This window comes from Silene latifolia, chromosome 1 (assembly GCF_048544455.1).
Source record: "Silene latifolia isolate original U9 population chromosome 1, ASM4854445v1, whole genome shotgun sequence".
Lineage (NCBI taxonomy): Eukaryota > Viridiplantae > Streptophyta > Magnoliopsida > Caryophyllales > Caryophyllaceae > Silene > Silene latifolia.
This window is the reverse complement of record NC_133526.1, coordinates 21,159,627-21,177,101: the sequence shown is the minus strand read 5'-3', so window position 1 is coordinate 21,177,101 and position 17,475 is coordinate 21,159,627. Positions and strand designations below refer to the sequence as shown.

Below are 17,475 nucleotides of genomic sequence, written 5' to 3'. Positions count from 1 at the left end.
GTCAACCTTTGAACCTGCAAGTGTATATAGTCTCGCATTTACGAATGCTTAAAACACCAGCAGAAACAAAGATGCAAATTAAAAACGGCTGTAGAAGTCTTACCAGAAGACAGCGTGAGCCGACCGAGGAGGATTGGAGGAGGAAGCGGTGAAAAACCAGGAAGGTGTCCGGGAACTTTCTCTCGATTCGAGATCTTTGAACAGCTTTCTTTGCGCGGGGATCTTGGCACCAACACGGGTAAGGTCACAGGGGCCTGCACGAAGACGATGAAGTAAGCTAGTAAGCAGCTAGATAAAATAAATCAGGTGATAGGAAGGCTACTTACTCGAAGTTAGAACGCATTTCTCGAAAATATAATCAGCGGGAGGCTGGATGGAGTCCTTCCTTACGTAGAAGAAGTCCTCAAACCATTTCTCATTGCGGGATTTTGACACGTGTCTGAAAGGAGCCTCTCCACGGCCCCGGAATGAGAATTAACCCCTGCCCAGGGATCTGATGTTGTACATATGGGCTAGGTCGCCCAGAGTGACAGATTTACCAGTATTCTGACCGGCGGCAAGAGAATAGAGAAGAACTCTCCAAATGGCAGCAGAAATTTGTGCCATGGCAAAGTTGTTGGTGAAGATGAAGTCTTGAACGAGTTTAGGGAAAGGAAAACGGAGGCCATACCTAAATGGGTATAGGTAAAAACTAACCCACCCTGGACGGAGGGCGTCAGCTTTCTGTCCCGGTTCAGGAATGGCAATGTCCACCCGTCATCAAGACCAAGCAGATTCTTGATCGTGGGAATGTCGGCCGCAGTCAAGGCGGAGTCGCAGTCGTGGGGGTGCCTAAAAAGTCCCCGAGAAGGAAAGGTGGGGTCGAGATTACGGTCAGAGGGTGTGGAGGATTGTCGAGTTTTGCCCATGGTGGAGGGAGAAAATGAAAATTAAAAGGAAGAAAAGGGGAGAAATACCTGATGAAAGAGACGGGGAAGAGGAAAGTGAAGCCGGCAAAGGATAAAGAAGAAGGAAGGTTGAGGGTTTAAGAGAGAAGAGTATTTTTTGAAATGATTTGAGATTAATGAAAAGCGGAAGGTGGAGGTTGGAGTTATAAAGAGGAGAGAGGGAGTTGGGTGTGAGAAAGGAGGAATAGGGCGGCTTACATGATGGATTGCATGGGAAGGAGTGTAAAAGACGGCTTAGGGTTTTTGGCATTCGGTTACGTAAATTCCTTGCTCGATACCTAGAAGCGTACTTCACAAGAAATTTGGGGCAAACTGTTTGGGCTAAAAATAGCACAACAAAGGAGGCCCACTTAATAAAATAAAAAGCTATGGAAGGAGTGATAGGGAGGAAGGAAGCCCGCGGTTGGAGAAAGGGAAAACGGGCTCAAGGGAGAACAGGAGCCCATCATAGGAGGCGTCCGGATTAAGGAAAGAGGAGTTAGGGAGAAGTTAAGGAGATCAGGGAGAATTGAGAAAGGCGTCCAAGTATGGAAAGAGTTCTTATGGAAATTATATTCCCTTTCCATATTCAAAGTAGGACATCTAGGGTTCTTACCCTATAAATAGCCAAGGAAGCAAATCAAGAAGGACATTCAACACATCCGCATTCACACATTCACATTCAAGAACACATCAACACCACGGCATATTATTATACTCAAATATACATTCGTCTAAGATCTTGCAGGCCTGACGCCTAGGGCCAGCAGGATTAGCTTTGAGCCAAAATTGTAATCATCCTCCTATTCAAATAGTGCAATACTTGGCAGGGTACCGTCCCTCCCGCGGTTGTTCCCACATTGGGTTTTCCGCGTCACCAAATCTTACGTGTCAATTTACATTGCATATTTTATTTTCTTTATTTAAGTATCAACGTACGAAAAATCATACAACCAACCAATGAGTATAGACTGCATTGACCCTAATCAATCAACTTGGTTAAAAATACCTAAACAGTCATCTCGTGCATGCACCGCATCAATAACGGGTTTGTAGGTAGCATAATCAAGGCCTTTTAGGACCTTGTCAACAATTTCTTCATTGTCCATAACTTTACCCCGGTGGGCAAGATAAGTGGTACAAGCATTAATCGCTTGCATTTACTCAGAAACCGTTTTGTCGCCTTTGGTGAGATTATCAAGGTGATTCTTGATCTGAAGAAGATGGCCTCGAGAAAGATTAGCATATGTTTTCTCGAGAATAGACCATACCTCGCGAGAGGTAGTTGCCTTGAGCACCAGGAGCGAGACAGAAGAATGGAGAGTATCAAGAAGGACCCCTTTGATAAGGCTATCTTGGTGTTTCCAGTCAGCAAAGGCAGGGTTAGGGACGGTTGTTTTTGAGTCGAAAGAGGGCGGGGTTTGGTCAAGAACAGGAAAGGTACCATTGACAAACCTAAAGAGGCCGAAACCAAAGAGTAAATTAGCAACCTGGGTTTTCCATGGTTGATAGGTGGAGGGAGTAAGTTGAGTACATGAGGAGAAATTCAGGAGAATAAAAGGAGTTTTGGGATCATCGGAATTGGGGAAGGAAAGGCTAGAGGACGACATATTTGTGAGAGAAAAAAATTTTGAGGATTCAAAGGTTCGATACCATGTAAAATTTGTATGAAGAAAGCGTAAATTTTATTGATGACAATAGAAGGTATATATACAAATACCAGGGAACCCTAAAAAAGCTAGCTTAGCCTCCAAGCCAAATCTTTACAAAAGATACAAAAGATACAGAATACAAAAAATAGGAAGGATAATATTTACAAAATAAATTACGTAGGACTAATATCTTTAACATTTAAGGCCCGGATAGTAGCTAAAGGTTACACTTAAAAGGAGGGTCTTGATTATTTTAACACTTACACTCCGGTTGCGAGAACCACTACAATTAGAATACTAATTGCTCTATCATTGTTTTATAATCTGGTCATTCACCAGATGGATGTTAAGACAGCGTTTTTTTACGGTGAGTTAGATGAGGAAGTATACATGAAACAACCGGAAGAATTTGTAATTCTGGGTCAAGAGCACAAGGTTTGTAAGTTTATCAAGTCTTTATACGGATTTAAACAAGCTCACAAACAATGTCATCAGAAGTTCGATGAGATTATACTTGGAAACGGTTTTCATATTCATGATGCAAACAAGTGTGTATATTATAAATTCTCTGGAAACCAAGGAGTTGTCATTTGTTTATTTGTCGATGAAATGTTAATATTTGGCACTGATCTCCAACAAGTGGAGGAAACTAAAAAGTTTTTGTATGCAAATTTTCTATTGTGTGTAGCTGATGTTATTTTAGGAATTAAAATTACAAAGTCGGGTAATAATTTGATCATGTCTCAGTCACACTATGTTGAAAAGGTGTTAAAGAAATTTAATAACAAACTTTGACTACAGACCAGCTTTAACACCATTTGATCACAGTGTCACTTTATCGAAAAACACTGGTAAGTCTGTAAGACAACTAGAATATATTAAGATAATAAGTTGTCTTATGTATGCTATGACATGTACAAGACCTGATATAGGATTTATGGTTAGGAAATTGAGTCGTTATATCATAACCTAACTTATGCTCATTGGCATGCAGTTAGAAGGATTCGTAAATACCTTCGGAAGACAATTTCCTTTGGAATCCACCATTCTGGTTTTCCATCTGTATTATAAGGGTTTTCAGATGCAAGTTGGATTTTTAACAATGATCATTCCTCTACGAGTGGATCTTGGCAGGGGTGTGGTTTCTTGGGGTTCAAAGAAACAGTCATGTATAGCAAATTCCTCCCTGGCATCTGAACTTATTGCACTTGCATCAGCTTGTAAAGAAGTTGAACGAATTAGAAACTTATTGTATAATTTACCACTTTGGCCTAAACCTACGTCACCAATAGCACTTCATTCATAGTGAAGCAACATTGAGCCAAGCATACAATGACGTTTAAGTAAAAAAGATTAATTAATGATGGAGTTGTAACTGTGGATTTTGTATGTACTCAAAAGTTACATCAAGCCAATGGAATATGGGAAAATACGGAATAGAAGAGATGTTACGTTTATAAGGTTATCGTTGACCGGACATAGAAATATTATTTTCAGATTTTAAAAGTAATTATCATATATCTAATAATTACGGCAGTTATTTTGGCAGTATTTTGCGCAGGCTAGAAATACAGGGTAAAATAGTAAGGGGTTAACTAGTATCATCTTATATTAATGTTACTATATTGATGTTATCGTGATCGTACCTTTGTAGTGTTGATTATAAAGTAAATAGATACGAAAGTAAAAGTAAAGAATAATAAAAGAAAACATGACACGAAGATTTATATGTGAAAAATCAATAAATGGGAAATCACGGGCGCCAAGCCAGAAGAGAATTTTACTCTAATTTTTGGGAGAATATAAGAATAAGGATAAGAATGCTTGTAATATTCTCTCTATGTATCGTATAGCTTTTTTTTTTTTTTTTTGAGGGAAAACGAGGGCTACTTATATTAGATCAATCTCCGCTAATGCCAAAATAGCATCCAGAAAGTTTTCAGTGTACACACAATCGCCAACTGACAAGCACAATCTAGCCACGTTATGGGCGACCGTATTACCCCCTCGCTTTACATGAGACAAAACACAACTTGAGAAAAAACTAGCATAGAAATTAATATCAGAAATACACGCCCCTATAAGGCTTCTGTCCTCACGCTTCATCTTCACGGCATCAATAATCGACTTCGCATCGTTCTCCATCACCACATCCCTGGACTCCATCCTTATTGCTACATCCACGCCATACTCCAGAGCTCTTGCCTCCGCTATCGATGGTTCCCAGAGCGCCTTGACTCGTTGGCAGGCCACCACTACCACTCTCCCCTGTCCATCACGTCCCACCACTCCTAACCCAACCTCGCCATTGTTAAACACCGCCGCATCCGTGTTATATTTAATAACAATACCCATAGGACGCAACCACGAGCTTCCCACTCCCAATGGCTGAGTTTGAGTGTTCGTGCTCAGCTCCCTTCTATAGTGGGCATAATCCATCACCATCCTAATCATCCATATCGTCACCACCGCGACATTAGAATCCTCCTCGCCAAAAGTCCTCAAGTTCCTGATATACCAAATAGCCCACGCAATAGCTAGGAAGCGTAGGGCTCCCTCCCTGTCCAGAGTCGTCAACATCCATTGCACAACTTTAGCACATGAACCCGACGGTGCCTCGATCAGCAGCTGCCAAAAATCATTTGCCTTCCACACCTCCCTTGTCCAGCCGCACTCAAACAGAGCGTGTTTGACAGTCTCCTCCCCCTCATTACATAAACCACATCTCGACTCCGTCCCACAATGCCTACGCACCAGGTTTACCCGAACCCCGAGAATGTTTACACATGCGCGCCACACAAAATGTTGCAGTTTTGGCGGGGCCTGCAATCGGCAAATACTTCTCCACACCATCGCCACATCCTCCTCCTCATTGAGCCTTGCCACCGGGGAAACCACCCTTCTTCCCAGCCAATAACCCGATTTCACAGAATACTCACCGTCCTTGTTTGGCCACCAGAAAATCTGGTCTTGTCTACCTCTACGGCTACGAGGTAAAGTAAGAACCAACTCTGCCTCTCTGTCAATAAGAAACACTCGAACTCGCTCCTCCCTCCACACACGCCTTATCGGGTCAATAAGCTCCTCCACTCTCATAGACGGATCAGCTTCCAGGTTTGGTGTAGGGATACCTCATTTATTCTTCTCGGGTAGCCAAGCACAATCCCAAACTCCTATATCCTTCCCATTCCCTACTCTCCATCGCAGCCCATCCAAAAGGAGAGCTTTCGCATTCCATAAACTTCTCCATATATAGCTAGGGTCATACCCTCTCCTTGCCTCTAGGACTGTACTATGCTTAAAATACTTGGCCTTGAATATCCGTCCCACGAGCGAGCTTAGATTAGTGAGTAACCTCCATACCTGTTTGGCTAGAAGAGCATGGTTAAAGACCTTAAGGTCTCGAAACCCCATCCCCCCCCCCCCCCCCATACTCTTGGGTTGGCATAATTTATCCCACGCCCACCAATGAAGTTTACGCTCTCCTTCCGACGATCCCCACCAAAACCGAGCCATGGTCGAATGAAGCTCCTCAATAATTCCTTCCGGAAGCATGAACAGACTCATCATATATGACGGGATAGCTTGAGCCACTGCTTTGATAATGACCTCTTTTCCCGGCTTAGACAACATCCTCTCTTTCCACCCTTGTAATTTCTTCCACACCCTATCTTTGATGCCCGCAAAGATAGCCTTTTTGGATCGCCCAATAATCGTCGGGAGACCAAGATACTTCTCGTACTTATCCACCTCTCTGACCCCACGTGTACTCAGGATTACCGTCTTGCTACTACTCGTGACCTTCTTGCTAAAGACAACTTCCGTTTTGTCATAGTTAATTTTCTGACCGGATGCTCTTTCATACATGCTGATAATTTCAGCTATCTTTGAGCATTCTCTCCCGTTAGCCCTAGCAAAAAGAACACAATCGTCTGCAAAAAACAAGTGTGACACCCGGGGAGCTCCTCGGCAAACACGTAACCCATGGATACTCTTCTTCTCGACTGCATCTCTGAGTAAATGAGAAAAAACGTCAGCGCATAATAAAAATAAATACGGAGATATCGGGTCCCCTTGACGGAGACCACGGCTTGGTACAACTAGCTTGTAGTGTGTATCCTTGTGTAGAATGTACGTATTGTGTCCCTTTAGCTCTTCCTTGTCTTCTATATATAGTATTTCTTGGCTGGTCATAACTCCTTGCTCAATATTCTCCATGAAAGGCAAAGATTCTCTCTTAATTGAGTCATCAATTGCCTCCTTAATTGCGATCTTGATTGCTCCTTAATTGAGCATTAATGTTTATTAATGCTCCCTCTTTATGACTAAATCTTTATCATTATTATACACTTAATTACCATATTTATGTGGTAATTATCTTATATAATTGTCTTTGACTCGGTCAAATATTGACTTTATATTTGACCGTTGTTCTCTTCTACCTGGTGCCAAGCTCGGACTATCCTGATGGCTTTGTCCTGATCGTCAGGTCAGGGTAAAATTCTATCATGTTATTAGTGCGAAATATCAAATCCAACAACAGTTAATTAACATCTCTTCAGAATTTATTATAGGCCATTGATCCTATTGAGTATTATGGCTGAGATTTCTTCTCCTAAGAGCAATCATTGTATTATTATATATGGGAATTGATGTTCATACAAAACAAAGAAAAATCCACCCTGGGCACTCAACTAAAGGGCAACGTAGTAATAATACGTGCTTGAGGAGTCGGTAGTTTCGGTTTTTTTTTTAAATCAAAACCAACTCTTATTAAAACCATACTAAATCATTATTACAACCACATCCCTCTAATGAATAAACAAAAGATTAGAAAGCAAAACTATATGGTTTATCACAATTAATTTGATAAAAGTCAATGGGAACGGGCTGACTTTGTATAGGCCATGACAAATACACTAATGCACCATAAACACACTTTCGTACATCATTCTTATTCTTCACATCCTTTTGCTCTATACTTAGCTTCATTTTATAAAAAGTTCCTTTCTTATACTTCATGTACTCAGCTTTCAACACTTCCAATAGACGTAAGTCGTAACGCCGTGGTGCTGGTGGTTCTGATTCATAATACGAAGACACGGTCGATTCTGCAAGTTTAAGTATGTAGGCATCATGGTAGAGTTTCTTGTCAATGGGTACGTATACTCCGGGTTGTTCAGAGCGTGATGGTGATGGTGATGGTGATTGCGCCGGGATAGGGATTGGGCTCAAGGTCGGACTCGGGCTTCGAGAAGTGGCTGTCACTTGGGCTAATGCAAGGAAGAGAGGAAGTAAAAGTGCTAGTATGAGTTTTGCCATCTTTTTTTCTTTGGGATGATTGATTGTGTATTCAAATTGTGTTTGTCATCAATGCAAAATAGTCATATTTATAGTAACTTACATACCCATTTTACTTCTAAAACATTAAATACAATAACAACGTGGTACATTTGGCATACAATAATGACTTAAGAGCTACTTGCCATTTTAAAAATCTACAATAATGGGTCTAATCTACCCAATAATGATATGTAAAGGGATATTCAAAATTCAAATTGAGTAGATTTTATAGAACGATTTTTTAAAATAATGTTAAGAAATAAAGTATTCATTGTTTTAGGTTGGTTTTGAAAGTATTTGTTAAAATGATGTACATTTAAGTTGTCCGGGTTTTTAAAACCTGAAACACGGAGTAAATAAACACGTCATTGGCATTGGCTTGTTTAAAGTTACTAAGAAGGTCGGTACGTAGCAAAAGAAACTAGGAAGCCCAGACATGCCACTAGGAATGATGGGTATTCTTCAATAAACACGTCAATGAAAATGGTGTGTTTGTTTAGTAACATTGAGAACCAAAACAGTAGCTTCTGCCTTTTGGTCTTTAGGACACAGGAACACGTTGTTGGTAATGACGGGTCTATTGAAGAAAACACAACATTGCAACGGTGTGTTTTAGGTTTTGTAAACCTGAACCTATATAGACACCATTTTGATCAATATTTTCAAAAATAACCCAAAACAATAAATACTTTATCATATATCGGTGGCAACACCAACTCTTATTAAAAACATACTACTGTAAATCATTACAACCAGATCCTTTCAATGAAACAAAGAGATTAATTAGACACGAAACTATATGGTTTATCACAATTAATTTGATAAAACTCAATGGGAAAGGGCTGACTTTCTATAGGCCATGAGGGGTTCATATACACTAATGCACCATACACACACTTTCGTACACCATTCTTATTCTTATTCTTCACATCCTTTTGCTCTATACTTAGCTCCATTTTATAACTAGTTCCACCTGCCCTATCCTTCATCGCCTCAGCTTTCAACACTTCCAATAGACGTAAGTCGTAACGACGTCGTGCTGGTGGTTCTGTTTCGTAATATGAAGACACGGCCGATTCTGCAAGTTTAACTATGTAGGCATCATGGTAGAGTTTCTTGTCAATGGGTACGTATACTCCAGGTTGTTCAGAGGGTGATGGTGATGGTGAGTGTGCCGGGATTGGGACTGGACTCGAGGTCGCACTCGGGATTCGAGAAGTGGCTGTCACTTGTGCTAATGCAAGGAACAGAGGAAGTAAAAGTGCTAGTATGAGTTTTGCCATCTTTTTTGTTTTGGATGATTGATTGTGTACTCAAATGTGTACTCAAATTGTGTATGTCATCAATGCAAAATAGTCATATATTTATAGTAAGTGACATACCAATTTACAATTATATCGGTCTAGTTTACAAAATCTAGCCAATAATGATTCATTTAGGAATAAAAGTTCTTCTAAAACATTAAATACAATAACATGGTACATTTGACATACAATGACTTCATAGTTACTACAGTACATCATAGTCAATTAAAACTCTTCATTGAGAAGTTACTTAAGACCTACTTGCCATTTTACAAAAATCTACCATAATGGGCCTATCTACCCAATAATGATATGTAAAGGGATATTCAAATCGGGTTTTTAAAATAATGCTAAAAAATAAAGTATTTTTTGTTTTACGTTGATTTTGAAAGTATTTGTCAAAATGATGTGTACGTAGGTTTGAGTTTTCAAACCCTGAAACACGGAGTAAGCACGTCATTGACAATGGCATGTTTAAAGTTACTAAGGCCCTGTTCTTTTGAACTTAAAGTTACTTAATTTCAGTTCACTTCAGATCAGTTCACTTCAGATCCTATAAGTTCAGTTCAGAAAAATTCAGATTCTATAAATTTAGTTCAGAAAAGCTATATAAGGAGTATTAATTTTAAAGACCGATACAAAAACATTTGACATTAATTATTCGATACATGCATTATTATTTTAAAAAAATCACTCCTCTCATTAATAATTTCAGCGTCACAATAGATTTGGGCATGTTTGATAAAAAGCGGAATAAGGCCATATATTAGGTACGAAACAACATAGTTAAAAACATTTGGCGAGGCAATGGATCCGTTATTGAGAGTGATAGTGAAGATGAAAGTGATGAGGATTATGATAATATGGAAATAATGGTTAGAAAAAAAGATGTAATATGTGATTTATTTGTTATCGTAATGTAATCGTAGTATAATGTATGAACAAACTAATGCATATAAAGCGGAAAAATGTTATTATTTTAACTTGTGTTTTAGACTATAATTTTTTTTTAACAATGTTCTCTCTTGGCAAGTAATATAATAATAATAATAATAATGATGATGATGATGACGACGACGACGACGACGACAATAACAATAACAATAACAATAACAATAACAATAACAATAACAATAACAATAACAATTATACATTTTGTTTTTATTATAATGAAAGCTGTGCGCATTTTATAATAATAATAATAATAATAATAATAATAAGTTCAGTTCAGTTCAGATCCTATAAGTTAAGTTCAAATCCTATAAGTTCAGTTCAGTTCAGATCCTATAAATTCAGATTAGTTCAGATCCTATAAATTCAGTTCAGATACTATAAGTTCAGTTCACTTCCGTTCAAATCAGATTCGTTTCAGTCCAAAAGAACAGGGCCTAAGAAGGTCAGTAAGTCAATAACAAAAGAAAATAGGAAGCCCAGACATGCAACTGGGAATGGCGGGTATTCTTCAATAAACACGCCAATGAGAATGGCGTGTTTGTTCAGTAACATTGAGAACCAAAGCAGTAGCTTCTGGTCTTTAGGACACAGAAACACGTTGTTGGTAATCGCGGATCAAGCAAAGAAAACACGTCATTGACATCGGCGTGTTTTAGGTTTTGTAAACCCGAGCCTACGTGGATACCATTTTGACAAATACTTTTAAAAACAACCTAAAATGATAAATACTTTATTATTGAGCATTATTTTAAAAAAAGCGTTCAGATATTATACACCAATTCCAATTTTACCTTAATATATGAATTTGCATATTATACAAGAAATTAATCGTCTCATACTTATATAGTTTTAAAAAAAACCAAGAATTTATTTTATAATGTCAATATGTAATAATTAATAATAACACGTGAACGGTGAAACATGTAAAATTGTTGTCAAATAGGGCAATTAAATCAACTCTTTATGCTTTAGTATCAAGATACAATTAGAGGACAATGACTCATACATAATCAATCTTCCCTTACACAAAAATTACATAAAATATAGACCATTTTGTTGAGCTACCAGTAACAAACCTCAACCAACAATCTTAATTACTTAGATATATAGATCACCAACTCTTAACAATGTATCACTTGAAGACATGAACTATCTTAGCCTTGTGATGGAGACGGACCGTCAGCAACAGGGCTCATTGCTGGTGCTGCGGCTGGACCATTGACCTTACCAAACCCGAACTTTTTTATGAGCTCTGTGGCTATAAGCTGGTTAGCACTGTCACTCGGGTGATACTCGTCCCAAAACACGTACTTACTCCTATCCTTACATAAAACTGATGCTGGAACACATGTTAATGCTGGCCTTATTCTCCCAAATGAACAACACGGCGAATCAGCATTCATAAATCCTGTAATTAACACACGATAATAATTAGGCGAAAATAGTTTAATTAAATCTAGAAAATGTGACCAAGCAAAACATTACAGTTACATATATTAAGTGATCAATATTGTAGGTGTCAGTGGGTCGGGTCAATTTCAATACTCAATTGGGTATCAATTCGAAGGGTTTTGGAATACCGGCTTATGTGCTATGTTACTCAGACTTGTTAGAAGTATCAGGCAAACATGGGTGCGCGTAGTAATAAGAGGAGTCGGAGCATGCGTACCATATTTGTAAGGATTAACAATGACATCGTTGACAACATCATAGGCATCACCAAACTTGAATTCAGCATTAGGGAGGGTGCTTGAGAGTTGTGTCACCATCTTGTCTGTAGCACTATTGAAGGCTTTCGCCAACTCATTTGTTTTGTCTTGGCATTCCCCTGACGTGCTCAACACCCTTTGAAGCGGGATGCATCCCATTGGTCCGAGACCAAACACCATCAATTTCCTTGCTCCGAGTTTGTGCAACAACTGCCAAATATATTTGTATACTAACAGTTAGTCTTGTGTAACACCGTTTTACACTTAGAACAAGCTAAGGTCCTATTATAGTCCTTAGGAATTCGGTATTAGGGAGTTTAGTACCGTGAGTTGATCTTGAAGGGTTCCGACTAAGTAGTTCATGAAAGTTGCATCATTGTACTTCCAAGAATCAGTATAGACAGGCATCAGGAAGTTGTTGATGAAGTCATTACTTCCGAGTGCAACGACGTATCTAGCATTTTGAAAAAACTTGGCTGATTCATTTTTGCCAATCTTTCTAGCTATTAGCTCTTGTGTTCCTTGGAATAGCTCTATTTGTCTGTAGAAACAAAGCCTTTGAATCTGCACAACATCACCAATTCATCCAAAATTACTTCAACATCCAACTTACAATGTTATGTCAATATAGTATTAACCGTGAAAAATGTGATTTAGTAAGGAATACTTACGAAATAACCACCGGTTTCATTCAAGATGCCACCACCACCGGATGCATAATTAACACCATTTGACATAATCAAGTCTTCGTCCAAAGTTGGGTCTAGAAATGCTGGCGGTCTTGGAAGACCCATCGTATCCCCTGCATAAAGTTACAAATTCTTATTTGTGATGGTTATATATAAGGTGAAACATATTTAAGGCAACTCATATATTCGAGTAGTAATGAGCATTTATTCGTGTCAGATGGATTTGTTTCACGCTTACAACGGTCTTAAGATAGACTTACTGCCATAAAATACATTGTAGGTCCATTGTTCTTCATTTTATTAACAATATTTCTTAGAAAGAAAATCGGAAGATATATAGTACTCCGTATATAGTTAATCTTATTACTCCATATATAAATGTTAATGATCTCTTACTATTATCTTATCATGACATACCTATGATATCGGACACAGTTCGACCATTAGTGAACCTTCCATTAGGTAAACCATCACCAAAATCAATACCATACCAAGGAAGGTTAGCCTTTGCTAAACTTCTTGGGAGGTTCTCATTATTTCCCACATCCGACAGCGAGTCTCCAAAGATGAACTGAACAATTGCGCAATCGTACCCCTTAATGACACTTCCTATGAGAGTCATAACAAACAATGGAAGAAACAACTTCATATTCGGACTCATTGTTATCTCCGACTTGATTAATAATCGAGTCTTTGTTATGTTATGATTATGGTATTTATCGGAGGAAATTCGGGTTTAATATAAAGATGTAAGACTTGTAGTAGTAGTCATTAATAAGTGGGATAGGCAAGAAGAACAATGTCTTAATATGGGATGGAAAAGTTAAAAAAGTTGGATGAACGAACTAATTCTTTAGAGATTCTAACCTACTGCAACTACCAGGGAAAATTGTAGGCAAATAGGATGCAAAAGAGTGATTTGGGTTAAAATTTTAGACATAATCTTGAATTTAATACAAAATGTTAGCGTATTTATTAAGTAATGTATGTTATTATATGATATAAAATGTAGAAATGATGTCAACAATGTGATTTCTGTTATGTTTTAATACCAAATCTTGAGGAGCCAATAAGCTAAGGTTGGATTGGAATTGAGTATACCTAAATACCGCCTTCCAGTATGAGACGGTCATTTTATAAATAAAAACACATTTAATGTTAGTACAAAATGAGCGTTTAACAAATAAAAGAACTGTCTTGAACTCTTTCCGTAATCTGTGCCAAGCGAAAATTTGTACAGGTAACCGTGCAAGTTTTGGATTGAATGAACTACTACATCACCTTGTTCCGTTTTAAGAGTGAAAATTACTCTTTTCCCTCGACCTCCAGGCTTGCAACGTTGACACGTTGTACAGTCTTTAGCAAAGAAAAATTGAACGATAAAACAAGAGATTGGCACATAAATCAGAGGTATCTCAAAACCAAAATTTGCCAGTACATTGAAATGGTGGAGCGAAAAAACGGTAGCACTAGTACATTATTTCAATAACATTACCCCCGATATTTTAAAATAGATAATAGGCCAAGTTCACCGGACTTGCCGCCCCATCCCCGGCCACGGCCCCCACCACGTCCACCTCCTCTTCCTCCACTACCACCACCTTTCTTTCCACCGCCGTTATTGTGGGTTACCTTGTTCTCATCAGATTTCATCTTCATATTTTCTGGTAAGGGAAGTATCTGATCAACACATTTCCTGAAACTGAAGTCTTCTACAGAGTTGTCGTCTCTAATGACAAAGAAACATCGACTTTGAAAGGTGGGATGATGGCGTATCTCAAAGGCATTGACCCCTGATCCAATCTTCTTGTCTGGCTCAGCATGGCCCTTCTTGATCAGGTCTAGTAGCACCATATACTCATACTGCAATGCGACCAAAGATTTCAAATCAATGATGTACAAATTAAAAACTTTAACCAAAATTTCTGGATATAACAAATTTCAATAGAAGTAACAGTATAACTACTATACTATTCTGTATAATTAGTTTGATTAAAATCACACAGTACTTGAATGACACCGCTACACTGGCATCAAAAGACTTTACATGAGAAAAGTCAAAATGGGCTTATGCAACGTTAAATCCAAATACTCAGTATAGAAAATGTAGTCATGTACTTGTCGTTTCAAGGAAACAAAATCAGATCTACACCATGTACTATCAGTGATGGAAAATTATACACTATGACAAACTAATTCACACAGAAGCGCTAAAGGTTGCACCAAAATAATGGAGTTCTGTGGCTCTGAGATAAATAAGACACGAGGAAAGCACACTGATAGAATGGAGAAAACTGATACTTGGACAAAGTGAACAATAAAAGCTTGGACCCTATGACGTTCACTAAATTAAACCGTCATACGGGAATAGGGAACAAGAAAAGAAGATTATTAAAAAAAGCTGACAGCTGAAAACTAAAGGAAATCAAATTTTTAAAATGGCGGGAGCCAGTACTTGTATCAATCAACAGAGTAAGGTGGGAATTGGGATTGATAACACACAAGAAAAGAAGCCCATTGGAAAAAGCCAACATCAGAAAACTAAAAAGCACAGAGTCCTCGCCCGTTCAAATGGCTTTTAGAATGAACCAGGACATGACAGAGTCGTTCGAAAAATCAAAAAAGGAACAAATAGACGCGTTTATTTAGAAGTCAATGTATCAAAGAAAGCACAAGCCATACATAGTCACATGTACTCGGCAAAAACTCCCTGCTTCAGGAACATGATCATTGCTACAAAAACATTAGCCCTAACAGAAATGGGAATACCAGTGACCAACAAAAAATCACAAAATGCCAAATTTCACCACATCCTAAGGCCACAAGTTATTGGAGACGGGTATGTGCATAAACAAAAACATGGAACTAATGAGGACAGAGTTGCCACTAATGATAGTTTTAACTACTGATGAATTATTGCTAAAGCACAAAACTTGATGAGAGATTATTCATTTCCCTTTGCTGATATACAAAAAAAATGCATCTAGATCATGCTGAAAAACATCCTTTAGCTTAATCAGACTTCCCAATACCCAATCGAAGTATACAATGGAGTTTCAGTTAGATTTGGAGAGTGTCACTGTGTCATATACTACTATGATCCCTTGGTGTTAGGCCATGAAAACACACGATGAGAAGTGTAGGTGATGGTGGAAGACGGTCACACAAGAGAAAATTGATGGTCACTCATATGATCCATGTATGTCTTTTTCGCCATGTTTCATACCACTACCACCTATCGTTCTTCCTTCCCTCCACTTATTCAATGTATTTTCATGCTCTGATGATTCCATACTTCCATAGTACAATTCACATTAATTGACCATCCATACGAGCATCACAAGCCAAGAAGACTCTTACAACATTCTATTTACAATCGGAAACAATTTTATAAGAGTATAGATATCAAAATATTTCACTTTTCCTTTTCTATATTTTCGTATTTTGAGGTGTGCATGGACGCTTTTAAAGGATGATTCATGTCAGCCAACCCCAAATCATTTTGGGATTAAGTCTCTGATGTTGTTATAGATATCAAAATATTTGCTCTTAAGCTTTCAAGATTGATTAAATTGAGATTAGTGTCTTGAAACGGGTGAGTGACATAAGGCAAAAGAGGTAATAGAACAACCTAAACCAAATTAAACACGATTCTTACAACATTACACAACCATGGTAGCAAAATCACAAACTCAGCCTAGTAAGCAAATCTTTCATATTGAACAATCGCAAACAATAAGTAATCAACAACCAGTGGCGGCGTAACCAGTATTTGTACTACCTCAACCTCAAGAATAAAAAAAATAAACAAATGATCGAGACGGATGGAGTAATAAAACAAGTTAAAACCAACAAAAGATGATCAACAACGAAAGCAGTACCTTATTGGCAGGAAGATTAACAGGCCAATGATGAAGAAGCTTGTAAAAGTAATTAAACAACTCAAGAGATGTCTCAAATGTTTTAGGCCCAAGGCTCACCGGCCCAACATTCTCTTTCTCCTTTTCATCGCCTTCAACCTTCTCTTTCTCCTCTCCATTGTCTTCAACCTTCTGTTTCTTCGATACGGTGTCGTTTTCGTTGCCGTTTTCTGCTGCTACTTCGTCTTCTTCTCTTTCTCTTTTTCCGCCATTTTCGCTCTTCTCGACGCTAGGGTTTACGCTATCCAGCGCCATTTCCGTTGTCGTCGCCGGTGGTGTCTCGATGACTGTTTCGGAAGCCATTGAAATTTGGGAGATTTTTTAGGGATTTTGTGTTTGCTAGGGTTTTAAAAGAGGTTTTGGATTTGGAAATGGAGGGTTTGTTATGAGTAGAGGAGAGTGTGGGAGAAGATTGCGGTTTTGTTGATTTATAACCTAAATTAAATAATAAGGAAAACGGAAAAGATATTCCAACTAAGAACGTGGGAGTGGAAAGTGAACGTCCAATTTAAAAAAAAAATGAAAAAAAAAAAAAAAAATAATAACTTTAAAATTGTTCTGGTTATTAGGGCGAACCGTTGAAGTATAGAGGTTAAAATTTGAGTGAAATTTGAAAAAGATTTAGGTTTAAGTTTTTTCAACAAAAGCAATTTTGTAGAGTATAAGTATCGGTTTCACAAATTATTCTATAGAACCATTTTATAAATAAGACTAACCCATTTACAAAAGGCCCAACTAAAATAATTAATACTCCCTCCATTGGCTCCATACCACACTAATGGTACCATAAATATAGTCATGTGAGATCTTGTTTGATTTATCGCCATGAATATTATAAGAATATCAAATTTTTATAATTTTTAATAATGTGTAACTAAAGATATTCACGTTGCAAAACGTTTCTCGACAAGTGTGAAAAAGTCAATGTTACCATTGATGTGGTATGGAGGGAGTATATTTGTATAAAAATATTTTATT

The 17,475-nt window shown here is 38.0% G+C and overlaps 2 protein-coding genes across 2 annotated transcripts; both read right to left on the bottom strand.

Moving 5' to 3' along the window:
* Positions 1-11,132: 11,132 nt before the first annotated feature.
* On the bottom strand, positions 11,133-13,462 carry LOC141601082 (GDSL esterase/lipase At1g74460). Its single transcript, XM_074421348.1, has 5 exons — positions 12,995-13,462; positions 12,560-12,690; positions 12,213-12,452; positions 11,849-12,098; positions 11,133-11,587 (listed from the first exon to the last, which is right to left on the bottom strand). Exons 1-5 carry the CDS (start codon positions 13,236-13,238, stop codon positions 11,334-11,336), a joined length of 1,119 nt encoding a protein of 372 aa, XP_074277449.1. The 5' UTR covers positions 13,239-13,462; the 3' UTR covers positions 11,133-11,333.
* A 487-nt stretch (positions 13,463-13,949) lies between these two features.
* LOC141601087 (uncharacterized) lies at positions 13,950-16,974 on the bottom strand. Its single transcript, XM_074421353.1, has 2 exons — positions 16,459-16,974; positions 13,950-14,440 (listed from the first exon to the last, which is right to left on the bottom strand). The coding sequence occupies exons 1-2, from the start codon at positions 16,798-16,800 to the stop codon at positions 14,069-14,071; spliced, it is 714 nt and encodes a 237-aa protein (XP_074277454.1). The 5' UTR covers positions 16,801-16,974; the 3' UTR covers positions 13,950-14,068.
* Positions 16,975-17,475: the final 501 nt, after the last annotated feature.

What these genes read in the sequence shown, in the direction of transcription:
- LOC141601087 (XM_074421353.1), bottom strand. Translation starts at nt 16,800, where the DNA reads ATGGCTTCCGAAACAGTCATCGAGACACCACCGGCGACGACAACGGAA. An exon ending in TTAATCTTCCTGCCAATAAG is followed by an intron (nt 14,441 to 16,458) that starts GTACTGCTTTCG and finishes GTCGCATTGCAG; the next exon opens with TATGAGTATATGGTGCTACT.
- LOC141601082 (XM_074421348.1), bottom strand. Translation starts at nt 13,238, where the DNA reads ATGAGTCCGAATATGAAGTTGTTTCTTCCATTGTTTGTTATGACTCTC. An exon ending in ATGAAACCGGTGGTTATTTC is followed by an intron (nt 12,453 to 12,559) that starts GTAAGTATTCCT and finishes GATGTTGTGCAG; the next exon opens with ATTCAAAGGCTTTGTTTCTA. An exon ending in TGTTAATCCTTACAAATATG is followed by an intron (nt 11,588 to 11,848) that starts GTACGCATGCTC and finishes TGTTAATTACAG; the next exon opens with GATTTATGAATGCTGATTCG.